The sequence below is a fragment of the Barbatula barbatula genome (genome assembly GCF_947034865.1).
Source record: "Barbatula barbatula genome assembly, chromosome: 22".
Lineage (NCBI taxonomy): Eukaryota > Metazoa > Chordata > Actinopteri > Cypriniformes > Nemacheilidae > Barbatula > Barbatula barbatula.
Window position 1 is genome coordinate 11,535,661 of NC_136785.1, and position 15,386 is coordinate 11,551,046.

The window sequence follows — 15,386 nt, forward strand, 5'->3', positions numbered from 1 at the left end:
AGTTCAGTAAGACATAAAACAGTCATTTACATTCAAACTGTTTATAATAACCTTTATCAATAAACCCGATATCATTCATACCAGCTCAGTAGTTTATTGCTCATAAACAATATATGAACAATATAACAATGATAATATAATATATGATTCAAAATTTGCCTTCATGCTCTTACAAAAGTTTATTTTTCAGATTTATTCTTCTGTTTTGAGAATAACTTAATTTAGTCATAATAATTCATATTTTAGATTATTAGTAACAAACATAAGCAAACAATTGATTAACTGACTGACATATTGACTCAAGATCATAAAACAACTGTTAAATAATTCTGTAAAAATGAAGGGCAGCTGTATAAGTTGTCAATTACAAATATGTTTGTTTTTCTGCTGTGATAAACCTGAAATAAAAATAAATTTGACCGTAACCACATTTAGCTTTTGCCAATGACTATTTTAGATGTCAGAAAGGCATTCTTGCTCTAGTACACCAATAGAATATTTTTACAATTCAGTGTTTTAGATTTCAGCCCATAGATAACTGTGTTTTATGATAAACGTGTTTCATGTTTTAAACATTTTGTCTCAGATGCTTTGCGATACTATCTATTGTTAATTTGTTACAGTATTTTGGAACAAGCAATACAATGAAACAACCAACTGAAGTTTTAAGTCTATGAGTGAAAAGAATTACCAAGTATACTTCGATTTTCTGCTTTTAACCAGACAAAAATTTGTCATTATTCAAAAACAAAATACTGCACCAGCTAGATCAACATTTCCTTGTTATTGCATGACTTTCATAGTGAGCAATGTTTCAATTGCTATGAATCTTCCACACCCAATGTATTAACCGAACTCAGGACCACAGATTTAATAGTTCACTGGTCAAAAACTTGCTTTGATCATTACATGACTGAAGCAGTGCACGCGATTTCATCAAGATCAGTGGAGCCGGTGTTAGGCCGAGAAATGCACCCCTGCCAGATTATGCACCCCACCTCCCAATTATGGTTAGGATTTGGTGTGGGGAGGGGTTAAATTAACCAATCGTACAGCCGTGTAATCGAAGGGGGTGCATCATCTGGCAGGGGTGCATTTCAAAGCATCCGCCATGTGACACTGGAATGCACCTCGAGTGATTTACTTTAAAATACAAGATCCTCTCATTAATTCAAATTACTCTCACTTTAAACTGCAAGTCATTACTAATTATACAATGCATCAAGTGCTTATTAGCAATCGTGACTATTATTACCATGTTCCCTCAAGTCGATCAGGTTCACTAAATATGGTTTTATTAATGCGAAAATGAGAATACAGCCAAAACATTCAAAATATGTGACTGGCAAGTTAAATAAACAACAAGACAAAATCAAGCTTAAGGAAAGCCCCTTAAAAAAAAACATCTACTTCCTTCTAAGAAAAGAATCTTTCCTGATCTTATCTGGAAAAATGCAGATAAAATAATGTAAAATGGCATAAAAAGTTAATCCATTTAAATATATATATATATATGATCTAAATCATGATTTGAGACTGAGAGAGCAAGGCACTTTCCCTACAGACAAACTTAAAACAACACAACCTTCTCATCCATGAGCCCTAAACCCATGTCTGCATGTTGCGGCCAGACTGTGATCTCATAACTCTATCACAATGATTCACATGCAACAGAGCCCCTCACGCTCTCAGAGCTGGGTGGACCACCAGGCTACATATTAAATCCAGACATCCCGACGGGAACGCCAAGCGTAGGAAATGACAGCATGCAAAAGTACAACGTCACAGAGGTTCTCTGGAAGGTGTGTGTGTGTGAGACATAGAGAGGGCGCTGTTGGGTGGAGGGTGGCCGGGGGATGGATTTCCAGGAAAGCATGTTTACCATGGCAGCATTGGCTGTGAGGAGATGGAGCGAATTTAGGGACTAACATTACTGTTGTGTGCTATTGTTTATGTACAGGATTTTGAAACTGTAAAGAATTTGGTTTTGATTTTGTTTCTCCTGTAGGATGATACCATGTTTAGGCCAAGGGTAGTTTCCTCTAACAGCACCCACGAAACCCACCAACATTCTACAACTGTGATGCGTCAAGCGCGGGTCGAGTCATCATACCTGATAAACATGTTGGGAAGCCACTGCCTCTGTGTGGAAGATTAATATACTACAAGGCGAGGGATCAGTGTCACATGAACAGATGGGAAATAGAAGTGTTCTGGAGCCCACAATAATACACAACAAAGGAATGAAAAGAGGGATTTATAGGATTTTTTGGGAACAGATTAACACAATTTTTTCCATAGTTCTGACTTTCTAATATTTCAATAATATTAGATCATTTTAAATAATAAATATATAAAAGCTCTTAAAAATTGTAGGCAGATAGATCTATACACATTAGTTGATATGTTCCTTTACAATATAATATTTTAATTCAAGTTATTATTATATTAAATATTTATTCATTTTAGAGTATACAATACAATTAGTGAAAAAGAAAAAGTACTAAAGGGAGAGAAAAGACTAATTTATTATTTATTAATGTTCAGTTCCAACAAGATCAAAGCTACTACATTCGATCTTTTGAGAAATTCAAAGAAAACATTTAACTTGTAACAAAAATCCAGCAGATGCTAACTTCAATACAATTTCGCCCCAAAAAACCTTCTTAGCCTTCTGTCATTTTAGTACCCTTATCATTTGTTAGACCTTCTTTGTCACAGCCGCATCAGAACGATGCTTTAAATGTCACAGACCATTACACAACAGTAAAGACTTACAGAATTAAGTTGAACCTGTTGTGTACTGATGTTATACAAAAAGAAAACCATTATGTCATACAGTATGTCAACCAAGCGAACAAAAACCTAATTTTCAGGTTATTATATAAAGTTGCGGCTATGTGAAATACACACCCTCCATAAAAGCCAGCAAATAAAACCACAATGGACAGTCAGTGTTCAGTGTATTTGATCAGTCAGTGTTCACATGAAAGCTAATGAATATACACACCACAGTATATCCAAAAACATCAAGACACACACAAACACACGTTCTAAATTAAAGAGATATTTCACAAGCAAAAGAAATTCTGATATCCTTAAATCACCCCACATTATTCCAAACCCATGACGTCCTTCCATTAACATAAAAGAAGATACCTGAAGAGTGACAAACGTTTAGGGTTTGCCTTTTTCCCTAAACGAAAACCGAAACTGAATAGTAACAGATGTCATTCCGATCAGATGAAGGTGAGTTGATCAGACATCTTTAAATTTAGGTGTTAACCGTCCATTCAAAAGTAGTACCAAATTAAAACACAAAACAAAGATGACAACACAGACAATGGCACGAGCAAAAGTGATCATTCACACTTAACATCTGTTAAAGCTAACATTTACATTAGACACTAGCAAAGTGGTGTTGTGAGGAACGTGGGGGCACGTTCTCCGTGATGGGGAAAAGCTATTAGTACTGCAGGCGACCGAACAGCAAGACAGCACAGGGGAACACAAGGGTAGACCAGCTACAGGTTCACGATGTGTACGATCTGAGGGTTTTTTCAGGAAGTGGTTCTCAGAATCCTGAGGGCGTAAGCACGTTCATATCACGGTGCTTGAGTTTGTGAGGTCGGGTCATTGGTCTCTTCCCCTCCACGGTGGGGATCTCCATCCTGGGGGGCGCTTTGAAGCCACCAGTGTCTTCGGCCAAGCGCGTGGCCTGAGCCTTCATCACTTCCATCGGGGTTGGTTTCTGGGCTCCCTTATAAGACTGCAGAGCGAATCCCCCTGTGGAATGCACAGGAGTGACGTTCAGCCTTAGTGTGTTTAGAAAAGCTAGGGCGCAAGCAACATCAGATGATAAAAACATCTGAATGCAACATTTGGAGAGCTTCATATTGTTTGACTGCACTGGACCTTGTTTCTGTCAACAGAACTGGTCTGATCTCCGCAGTGGCCGGTAAATATAGATAAAAGGTCTTGGATAAACATGAGAAGCTGGCTAGTCCTAACAATGACGTAAAATGGAATAGTGAGCTCAAGTGCTTCATGCCTCCTAATGACATTATTTTGTCATGGGTAAGCAGTGCTCAGTTAGCCGAGGTAAATATTCACAATTATCATAACACACAGCCTCTTCTGGCTTTTAATTTATTTCAGAAAACAACAGCATTTTAGAAAGCTCAATGATAAACATTTAGATTTTTTTATTTAATTTGGTGGAAGAATATGCAATAGAATTATCAACTTAAATAATGTTTCTTAATGATTCAGTCCTACAGAGAGTGTTTCAATAAATAATATGAACAGAACTGTGGGTCATTGGATTATTTTTAATCTGTAGGTACACTGTTTGGTTTACCTGATGGGGCTGGATCTGTCTCTCTGGTTTGAGGGCGCGGTCCAAAAACGCCCCAGCGCTCTACGGCTCCCTCTCCTGTTGTCAGATCTATACTGGAGCTGGTGCTCATCTCAGAGCCTGTGATGGACGTAGTGGAGCCCTGACTGCTGAACCAGCCTCTGTCCAAAACACACAACAGAATCAAAATGATATCAATGATGCCATCTCCAGGGCACACAAACGTCATTGTCAAGCTTCTGCATAAACATATGTATTGCTCTTGAATCATTTATTTTCACCTTCGTTTCTGTTTAGGTGATGACTGCGGGGTCCCTGCAGGTGTTGACTGACCAGAAGACGGCTGTTTCTCTTCCTTGGTCTCCACATTTTGCATTTTTAGTTTCTACAATATCAGAAAACATAGAATTTATGTTTTGAACAACAATCATGAATGGACTTTTTGCCTTTACTGATACTGTACACAAATGTAGATCATTTAAATGACTATAATTTCAACAACATGTTATGTACATGTAAATATGAAATAATGTAAATATTTAAAATCAAATGTGTCCGTCCGTAGGTTATTTGCAAAGTTATGGAATATATACATTACGAATGACTAGATACGTTTCATGAATTTCTTCTTTTAGAAAGTAAGGCAGTGAGAAAGCTTGCAGTCTGGTTGACACATGCAGTTTTCAATCTGATAACTTCTTTGTATCGCCATGCAGCCAGCAACAATTGGGATGCATAACGTGAATGTGTCAAATCCTAAATGACTAAAGTGAGTTCAGCACTGATGGTTCTGTCTGAAAGACATTATCTAAAATCTAAAGTGGGCAACTTTATTTTGAGATTTTAATTCTAGTAAGGATGGGTCACAGTGGTTGACTTGGTGTCCAAATGGCAATATGTAACATGACGGATTATTTGCAAAAACATGTTTAAAAAATATCGAAAGTAATATGTGGTGTTCTTTTATTTGACTGTTTGTAGATGTCAAAAACTTTATACTGGGAGTGTTTGGGAGAGAGAAAAACATTTTGCGGATGTCCACAATCTGTTTATTGCCATTCAAATGTGATGTAATGATGGTCTCTGCCTACATGCATGGACTCTGCCAGACGATGGAAGCGGGTATCTTCAGCAGTCAGGCCTTTGTGTGGAGTGTAGCCTGTATCAGTCAGTCCTGCCTGCTTCTCAAAGTTGTGCATGCTCTCCTGGGTCTGTTCTGTAACACAAACAGGTCAAGATTATTATAATTTTTTTTAGAAACACCAAACAACAGTGTCAAATAAATTTCATAAAGTTCTTTACTGATGATGAGGGAGTTCATGACAGAAGAGGCTTTAGCTTTAACCACAGGGTTTGGAGGTTTGGAGGATTCTAAAGTTACACTTTGCTTTGCTCCTCCATCCAATTCGTCCTCCTACAGATAAACAGAAGACACCTTAGCATTTGCCTACTAAATCACAAGGCAGTGGCATTGGACTGTACTTGACTAAGATAAAAATGAGTTAAACGTTATCAAACATTGAAAAACCAAATGTGTTTACCATTATTTAAAATGTATTTACTATGACACGAAACTGGTAAAACATTCAAAGCAGCAGCCAGCATCAACTGTTTGGTCAAATTCTGTGTACTAAGATGCCTTTAACTGGTCAGCGTAAACATATCCTTCACGGTTTATGATATCCCATAATCCTGTATGGTCTGGCTGTTCATGAAAAGAGTATCGAAATCTGAATTCTTAAGAAAGTTTAATTGAAGCAAAAACTATTGTTGTTAATAAGTCTCTATGAAACAGGCAATGCCTTTATACAAAAGCACTGTTGGTTCAGAATCAGACATTGACAGACTGGGCAGTCAAAGGGCTCATTTCAGTTAGAGACTGCAGAAGAAAAAAGCAAATCAGATAAACGAAGGAAAAAACACCTCAGCTAGCCGTGCAAACTTCCTCTCAGGAATAACCGGTCGCTTCCAGAGGTTGCTAATATTAATGTCAGTTGGAGGTGGAGACATGGGCCGCTCAAGGTTGTCGTCATAGCTGATGGCTCGGCGTGTCATCCCGATGGGAATGGACATGCCTCCGAGGAGACCATCACTGACACCTGAACCCGCTTCCAGGGCTGAAATAACAGAACACAGCATAGTGTAAACAACATCTGCATTAAAAGCCACCTCAAACAGACTTTTGGACTTGTCATCATTTACTCACCCTCCTGTCATTTCAAACCTGTATGACTTTCTTTCTTCTGCAGAAGACAAAAGAAGATATTTTGAAGAATGTTGATAACCGAACAGCAGTGGCAGCCATTGACCTCTATAGTAGGGACACAAAACCAATGCAAGTGAATGGCTTCCATCACTGTTCGGTCAACAACATTTTTCTAAATATCTTCTTTTGCGTTCTGCGGAAGAAAGAAACTCATACAGGTTTGACACGACAAGAGGGAAAGTAAATGATGACAGAAATGACTTCAAATATGTTGAATAACTATGCAACAGTAGGTGTGTTTATGACTTACTATTATACCTTCACAAGTTTAAAAACTTAAAAAGTGAGTTGGAAAAGTGTTATAGAAACATAGTCGCTTTCTCATTACCTGGAAAATCTCCCGGTCTGGACACCATCTTTACAGAATAAGGTGTTTGTTATATGAAATGTGAAGAGCTGGATAAACCCAATATGATTGGAGACAGGATCAAATCTATGGGGGGGAACAAATCATGCAACGGTCTCAGATTAATCATTATACAGAGAAAATGATGCAACCTCCCGGTACAATGTTCAACCGACCTGTGTCGAGTAAACAGTCACAACGTATCATTCCTAGTGAACAAGTGTCTAGATCCCCTACATTTCTGGTCCATGCGGTAAACACAACATAACCATATACAAGTATATTCATCACAAGGTGCTGTAATGGACTCCAAAAACACAACTCATTTATCACTGTCATCATTTACTCACCCTCACTTGTAAGGTTTTCAATGATATAAGGGTGAGCAAATGATGACGGGACTTTTATTTCTGAATAAACTAATCTTTTAAAGAAACGACAAATCTAGTACTCCAACTGTAAACAGACATTTCTACTCGCACTGTCAGCAGCAAAGCATTTGTTATAGTTCTGCTTGGTGACCCCAGCTGCATTTAGTTGTATAACAAAGTCTCTTGGTTGCAGCATCATTACTATAGCAACAGATCCAGATATCAGACACTGCCTAATGTCTGAACAAAGAGATCAGATTTCAATGCCTAAACCCATCACGCCTAAACAATGTTCTCTAAAAGCGTTTGTGCCTCCATAAGATACGAATCAACATCACTTACCAGGAGCAGATGCACCACTGCTAGTGCACAGGCTGATCTTGCACACGTTTACAAAGTGAAGTATGTACACAGATCATTGCGAAGGACTGATAAAAGAGACTGCTGGAGAGGAACCAGAAGAGCCATCATAGGCAAGCAATGCAATACGTGATTATAAAATAAAGCATCAGACTGGAAACGCGGTCTATTATCCACTTTGGAACACTAATGATAACCATTAAAAACACGTCACGTCGCCAATGCAGTGACTAAATATTAACAATGCAACTTATCTGACTAAATAAAAGAAATATATATACACAAAGCTGGTTATAACATGCCACAAAGCACAAAAACAACCGCACCCGGTCTTGTGCAAGGTTCACGAAATAACGACACGTTATAGCGGTTATAGCGATATTTGAGTACCGCTGTGCGCTACGTACGTAAACCGCTAACACACTACAGCGTCCAATATTACCGCTACAAATTCTCGTCAAACATTATAACGGCCATGTTAACAACCGAGAAGACCCCCTCGAGCGGATAGCTTCCGAAATGTAGCGCGTATGTGATAAATGATGTGCGGAGACTAACGTTAGTTGTTCGATCCAGTTTGGGCGACCTGAAACCGGTTTGAGAGATGTGCTCTCGTGTGCCCAAAAACCATCGTTTTACCTGCCGAAGCGTTCTCGAGCCTTCTCTACAGCAGCTAACAGTCCAGCGGTGGCATAAAGGGAATTTGTAACGGAAAGGCTACATTACACATCGCAAAAGCTTGAAAAGTGCTAAGCTTAGCATCTGCCATTGCGTCCCATTCCCGGTGCTTTTGACAATACAGCGCCAGCGGACGCAACCGGGGCTGCAGCTGCCGCTCATTCTCGCGATATTTTCGACGGCCGCAGTACTTGATATAGCCACAGGGGGCAGTGAAAGACGCTTTCATATTTCAGCTAGATTGCCTGGAGATGGTTTGTTACCGCGGAGGTCCTAAAGGTGGGCAACATTTTAAAATAAGTAAGCGATTTAAACTATTACAATTAGTGAGCTTAGCAAATGAACACGATCTTATAAGCGTACGCAAGGTGCAGTAAATCCACCTTGCATGAATCTATTTGCACATTCAATTTTTGTTTTACCATTTTTAATAAGAATCCTTTATATTATATCTGACATTTTGCTATTGCCAAATAGTTATTAGAAAAGGTTTACAGGTCTCATTGACCCGTTTTAAACTATCTTCCCCTTTAACTGTGGTTTTATTAAAGTAAAAGTGTCACTGTTAACAACATACAAAGTCTTACTACAAATATCATGGTTAAACTATGGTGAACTATGGCAAATCTGTGATTACTGTGATTTTACTATGAATAGTAAACAGTAAAATTATGTAGTAAAACATAGAGAACTTTCACAATAAAATAGATACACAGAAATGAAGTACCACATCCAAAAAACACCCTTAAAACACAGACATTTTAATTATTTAAAAAAGTGGGGAAAAGTACAAGGCTGTTGAAAATGTACAAACAACAGATTTTCATTACTCATATAGTGCTTGCTCTTAGATCATTACATCCATCGTAATAATCATTTAAATATTTTTTATGTATGAATACAAAATAATTTATAAAGTCACATGCATCCTTACTACTTCTTCTTTTGACAGTAAAATATCTAAAAATACTGAAACACCAAACCAATGCAGAGAAACAGGATTTTTGAGTGTATACAGACAAACAGTCAAACGGTGATAACAGTGTAGATCCATGTTGTCAAATCCTAATATCAAAATTAGGTTTTTTTTCTGTCTGTTTTGAACTGATGTAATTCCTATGCAGGACATGTCAGCATGGCTGCGTTTCCTTAAAGCATCGTAAGCCTAAGCAGATGGTAGCTCCATTAGTGACAATGGTTTTAAGATCAACTTAAGGTTACGATGCTTTTGTGAAACGCAACCCATGTATGTATGTTTGTCCTTCCCTTCTAATGCTGTTATTATATGTGCTTTAAACTGTCAGACCATGCTATGTTTGTGAAACTAGATAACATGAATATAAAGGCTTTTTCAACATTATCTGTATAATATTGCCATGGCAGTGAATCATTATAGCGCAAAATAAAGATTTGGGACCAGTCCTTGGTTATAGGTTGCTTTCTTTGGCCAATATGTTCATTTCTGCATCTAATAACCTTTAAACTAAATGATCTAAAGATGTCTGTGGTGAAGAGTAGGAGAAACTTACGAAACCTTTAAAAAAGATTCCCAAATATAATAAATGTTGTTCAGGGGATGCGGTAAACCTGTAATTACAATGCATTGCTTCACCATTGGACAGTTAGCCTCTTAATTATATTGGATTGAGCATTCTTTATAAGAACTGCAACTGGAATGACACATCATCTTTCCTTTTTGAGTCTGACTAAACTGTGTCAAAGGCGTCCAACAATCAATGCATTTATTGATCACAGCTGGACATCACTGGACTGACTCAGTCTTATCACTGACATTCATTGTAACTCAATGGTGTGGTATCAACACGGCACCATCTATTGGGTCACGGGTTTAGAAATACATAAACATTTATATGCATATAAACCTGAAGTGCAAAGTAATATTTCACAATAATTCTCTACGTGATGTTTCCTTGTCCTGTTCAGCTTCACCAGAAAAGGATATTTGCGGGAGTAGATTACTTCTCGGCAATGGCGGGGAGCATGCACGCACGAATGCGGGCCTCCTTCCATGCACTGCGGCACTCGGCGATCCAGTGGGACACTATGGTCTGTTTGTCCATGCAGCGGCTGCTCTTCCCTCTCCAACCAGCAGGGGTGCCGTCGAGCTTGTTGGGAACGCCACTACGTCCGGCCAGGCTACCATCCTCCAGCTTCTTTCTGTTAAGCGGTGACCGCTGTAGGACTGTCGCCGTAGTGACCGTCGCTGCAGTCACCGTGGCCACAGTGACCGCCTCGGCCAGGCAGAGCTCTGGGCAGCTGCTCTTACGCTGGGTTTCAGGTGCCGAGGAGAAGCATGGGAAGGTGTCACAACGTGGACGGCATGGGGGTATGCTGCCCCTTGTGGTGGAGGAAGCTAATGCTCCTGTGTGGCTGTAGAGGTACTCGAGTGGATCAGTGGTGCCTGGGCCGTCACTTCTGCATACGTTGTCCTCGTCAGAAACCGGAGGCTGAATGGGTTCTGATGGAGCACATCTGATTTCTTTCTCTTTCTGGGCTTGATGAACTGCACAGTCATCGCTTGTTGAGGTGTGGGCCTGTGGTGGTTGCAGATGCTGACGCAGGCGGTGCAGTCGTAGGCAGGGCTTTGGGGAGTTCATGGGGCCGATGGAGAGGATGTCATAGTCGGGCTCATGGAGAGGGAAGGTGGGCCGGGCCAGATGGCAGATGGAGAGGAAGTAGTCCTGTGTGGTAGTGTGCTGACTGTTGGTCTGGTTTAGGTCTTGCACCAGTTCCTCATAGCCCTCCCTGATGGTGGGAAGGCCCCGTTTAGCCAGTAATCTGGACCTGGGACGCATGACTGCAAAAGTGGAGAAAGTGGGTCATTATACAGGCATGTCAAAACAAAAGAGAAAATCACAAATGAGATGTTTTTAGTTTCAGTGAACAGATGTGAGATTGAATAGAGCTTTTGGAGTCTCTGTAAAATTAATAAATATCCACAATGTTACAAAGTATATTCAGTTTTACCGGACTATGCTATCTACATTCATAACTATACTGTTAGCTATCTTCTGCCTAAAATTAGTGGTAAAAAATATGAATTTTGCAAAATAAAGTTGGCTCTATTATATTTTCCCTACTAAAATATACAAATATCTTCAGATTTTGGAAGATAGCATATTGACAATTATCTCATTTGTTTCTATTTTAAGAATTCAATGAGAAACATGTTGATTCCTAAATAAAACCTAAAATATCAATATCAGAGTCAGAGTCACCTGCATACACATAAACTCAAATACTTCTCATACATCTTGTGATGGCCTTCAAAAGAAACAAATGACCCTTGTCATAGTTTCATTCATTATTAAACAGATTTGTTTTAGAAGTTATTACGGCCCCATCATTTCTTATTTATACTCTATACTGTAAACGCCAGAAATCAATGCTTCTAATGGTACCAATTGGTTACAGGAATATGTGCAGAGCCAGTCTCCATGGCAACGCCTCTTCCCATCACATCCCAGGCTGTTTTCAGATTTCATAGCAATTGCTGAGTGCACACACAAACACACACACGAGCTCCTCCCCACACACCCTGCCACCCCATGCCCAAATCATTTGTACACCCCTCTTTATTGTGGCAGACCAATGTAAACAACCCCACACCCATTCTCAACCGTCCATTCAAACTAAATGTTGCCGCTTAAACCAGCAAAGCATTTTCATCGCACCTTGATGCACCTACGCAGTTTCTAAAAAACAAGAGAATCCCTTTTGTGACCGCAGTATCAATATTTAATGTATCACTGCTGCAGGTTGGCATCGGCGGATGTGAACCTAAAAAATAATAATCTGTTCCACTTTTAAAATAAATATCAAGAAAATAACATGCTTCATTCAAGCAACAACTCACAAAAGCACATCAGATTTTGCGTATACGTAAGACCCCAGGTTCAAATAAATCATATTTTCTTCTCTCACCTGAGCAGGGTCTCCGTCCGCCCGGTGTTTCTGATGTTCTCTTCTGCCTCCTGTCCTCTTTCCCGATGCTGCCTCCGCTCCCTGCCTCTGCTCACAGCCTCCAACTGCTTTTACACACAAAAAATAATGATTTTCTCCCCTCCTCTATCTCACTCCTGTTTGCTTGCTCGCCCTCTCTCTCGTGCGTCTCACTCTCTCCCCTCTCCCCTCCCTTGGTCAGCGCTAAAAATAGCACCTTCATGCCCGTCTCGGTGACTGTAGAGAATCATTTGTAAAATGGATTTTACAGATGGTAGGAAGGAAAGACGAGGGAGAGATAAAGAGAGAGAGAGCGAGAGATGTATAAGTAGAAAAGTGAAGATAAAAGAAAAATGTATTTATAAGACAGATACAATGACCTTTTAGAAAGATGTGATTTAGGGGTGACACTGGCATGCCTGTGTTTACATTTGTTTAGACAGTTTAAACTGGATGTTTATGTTTACATTAATGCATTTGGCAGACACTTTTATCTAAAACAACATACAGTGCATTAATTTTTTCAGTACAGAGTCAAAATACTGTACAGTTTTAATCCTGATACTAAGTTCTATAATTTATTGTTTAAAGGTATAGTTCAACCAAAAAATACAAATTCTGTCATCATATATTCACCCATATGTGGTTCAAACCCAGTATATGACTTTTTCATCTGTGTAAACAAAAGAAGATCATTTGAGAAATGTCTTAGTGGTTTTGTGTCCATACATTGAAAATAAGGTCTTATATTGTTTGGTTATCAACATTCTAACATCATCATTTGTGTTCTGCAGAGGAAAGGGAAACAGGCTTGGAATGACATGAGGGTAAAATGTTTTGTTAACAATCCTTGTAACTCAATATTCTCCATTGCTTTCTCAGTAGCTGCATTTCCATTACCCTTCAAAATGTTCAAATTGAAAGAGCGCATTGAAAATACGCCCAAAAACACAATTTAGCAAAAACGTGTTTTTTCAGGCGATACGATAAAGGCATGATTCACAAACACCTTTTGTCGTATATACAAGTGGCGTGAATACATTCAATGATTTAATACATTTGTGGGAACATTATCTTTCATTGGATGGAAAAAAGAAACATAGAAGTTTTGTTAAATGTTTATGTTAAATGTCCACTCAAGAACTTAAAGGAACTATTCACCCCAAAAAAATATCCTGTCTTCATTTACTTTCCCTTGTTCTCGCCGGGAAGATAATCGCACGCACTTATCGCCAGTGTTTTTCGAGAGATTTTTTGACATTCATACCCAAACGATTTTCACCCACGATGAGCTGAGTGAACTTGCAAATGTCAACCTGACATAGATGCCGCTTAGTGACAAACAGAAACACCTTTTCAATCATTTTTGGTGAACTGTCCCTTTAAAACCTCAATCAATGACCTCACCTGTTGTTTGTTATTACTGTGTGATGTTGTGAAGGGACACTGCACTTGATGCCCGTGTAATAAACAACACCACTGACTGCCCATATATGATACACACATTTATGTTTAAAACACTATATGTAATCTCTAGAGGTCTTTCTCACACCAATCTGTCTTTGTATTTATATCATGTTCTGTCATTCCAAACTTTGTCCTTGAATATATACAAGAAATGCTAATTCTTTACCTGTATTGTTGGTATATTTTCAGCAAATCCGGAAATTATGGGGTGAACTCTTGCTCCATGCGTTTAGCGGGTGAGATCCTCAACGTAAACTTCTTGAAAGTTAGATTCTTCTCTTTAAGCCACCGTCATGTTCACTCTAAAAATGTGTTGTATGACAAGAAAGGGTGGGAGAAAAGAGAGAGAGTAAAAGGGGAGGGGCCGGCAGGGAGGGAGGAGGTTTGTTTTGAAGAAGAGACCAGCACATTTACAGACTGGACCTGCTGAATCCAATACAATCCTGTTTCAATTATTTTAGTTTATTATTATATTATTTATGATTGAAAATATAAATAATATTTGATACTGCGAATACAGGTCTCTGTTGTGCATTTCATACTTTTTTGAACCATGAAAACATTACCATTAATATCAGTGTAATGTTTAATCTTATGGTTTAAATGCATCGTCTGTGTTAATTGACCCAAATCCAGATTTAGGGAGGAAAGACACTAAGGACAGAAAAGAAAAAGAGTGCTGCAGAGTTCAGAAAAGATAAATCCATAAATGAGACACAAAACTATAGACAGTAACACAATACAGAGGGAATTCAATCTGCTGTGTTAAGTAGGTCGATCCAAACCAAATGAAATGAGAGAAGAAATGGAGACTGAATTCTGAGAATATACAGCAGAAATTCAGAGCTTTATAATAAAGACTGTGACAGGGCAAACTGCATTGCCCTCAATGAACAGTCACATTGAGCTGATATAATCTCATGTTGTCATCTTGAGCCGACACGAACTCTCAGAGATGAATTAGATTCACACCCTCAACTGATTTGAATTGAAGAACACATCTCTGATTGTCTGGATTTTCATGCTTCAAATAGAGACTGACTGATGTTTATTATTTACAGTACATTAAAAAAATGATATTATGCCTTAATTCAAAGCAACCTACAGAAGAGTAACATTGAAATCTTTGGTTTACCAAGATTAATGTAAAGTTAAGGATTTCTGTACAAAGTAGATTTTTTGTGAAATGGAAGACGGTTCTGAACAGAAAATGTTTAGATGTTTCTAAATATCCCTTTTGCAATAATTAGTGCTTGTTTCGCCATCATAACACACTTTTACACAACAGCAAACATTAGTCTCTGATGCTACATGGTTTTATGGTCACCTGTGTTTATTTTGATCATAACAGTGTCTTATGAGCAAAACAAATCCTACAATGACCTCACATGTTAATTAAAAATAATCAAAATCAGATAAAACTTGCCTTACCAAACGGGTTTTAAGGGCTGTTTTCAAATAAAAGCAGTTGTCCACTTTTTGCCTTTTGTTTCAGTCTCAGGGAATTTTATGCAAATATTTAGATACTGTATATCGGTTATCGGCTTCCAATGTTAAAGAATGATTGGTTATCTTTAT

The 15,386-nt window shown here is 38.6% G+C and overlaps 2 protein-coding genes across 3 annotated transcripts; both read right to left on the reverse strand.

The window, feature by feature from the left end:
* Positions 1-2,445: 2,445 nt before the first annotated feature.
* kiaa1191 (KIAA1191 ortholog) lies at positions 2,446-8,549 on the reverse strand. Of its 2 annotated transcripts, none has more exons than XM_079486861.1 (8): positions 8,340-8,549; positions 6,952-7,056; positions 6,281-6,474; positions 5,660-5,771; positions 5,449-5,573; positions 4,639-4,742; positions 4,361-4,518; positions 2,446-3,786 (listed from the first exon to the last, which is right to left on the reverse strand). In XM_079486861.1, exons 2-8 carry the CDS (start codon positions 6,977-6,979, stop codon positions 3,575-3,577), a joined length of 933 nt encoding a protein of 310 aa, XP_079342987.1. In that variant the 5' UTR covers positions 6,980-7,056; positions 8,340-8,549; the 3' UTR covers positions 2,446-3,574. The 2 variants fall into 2 exon arrangements, with proteins under 2 accessions (XP_079342987.1, XP_079342988.1); XM_079486862.1 differs by lacking the exon at positions 8,340-8,549 and adding an exon at positions 7,683-8,274 and having other exon boundaries at positions 2,447-3,786.
* A 569-nt stretch (positions 8,550-9,118) lies between these two features.
* On the reverse strand, positions 9,119-14,127 carry LOC306910886 (uncharacterized protein). Its single transcript, XM_079485781.1, has 3 exons — positions 13,975-14,127; positions 12,324-12,430; positions 9,119-11,196 (listed from the first exon to the last, which is right to left on the reverse strand). Exon 3 carries the CDS (start codon positions 11,192-11,194, stop codon positions 10,355-10,357), a length of 840 nt encoding a protein of 279 aa, XP_079341907.1. The 5' UTR covers positions 11,195-11,196; positions 12,324-12,430; positions 13,975-14,127; the 3' UTR covers positions 9,119-10,354.
* Positions 14,128-15,386: the final 1,259 nt, after the last annotated feature.

Excerpts from the sequence above, each read along its gene's own strand:
- kiaa1191 (XM_079486861.1), bottom strand. The coding sequence starts at position 6,979 with ATGGTGTCCAGACCGGGAGATTTTCCAG. Across the intron at positions 6,475-6,951 it reads CAGACCGGGAGATTTTCCAG|CCCTGGAAGCGGGTTCAGGT; the intron begins GTAATGAGAAAG and ends CTGTTATTTCAG. Across the intron at positions 4,519-4,638 it reads TCACCTAAACAGAAACGAAG|AGGCTGGTTCAGCAGTCAGG; the intron begins GTGAAAATAAAT and ends TGTTTTGGACAG.
- LOC306910886 (XM_079485781.1), bottom strand. The coding sequence starts at position 11,194 with ATGCGTCCCAGGTCCAGATTACTGGCTAAACGGGGCCTTCCCACCATC.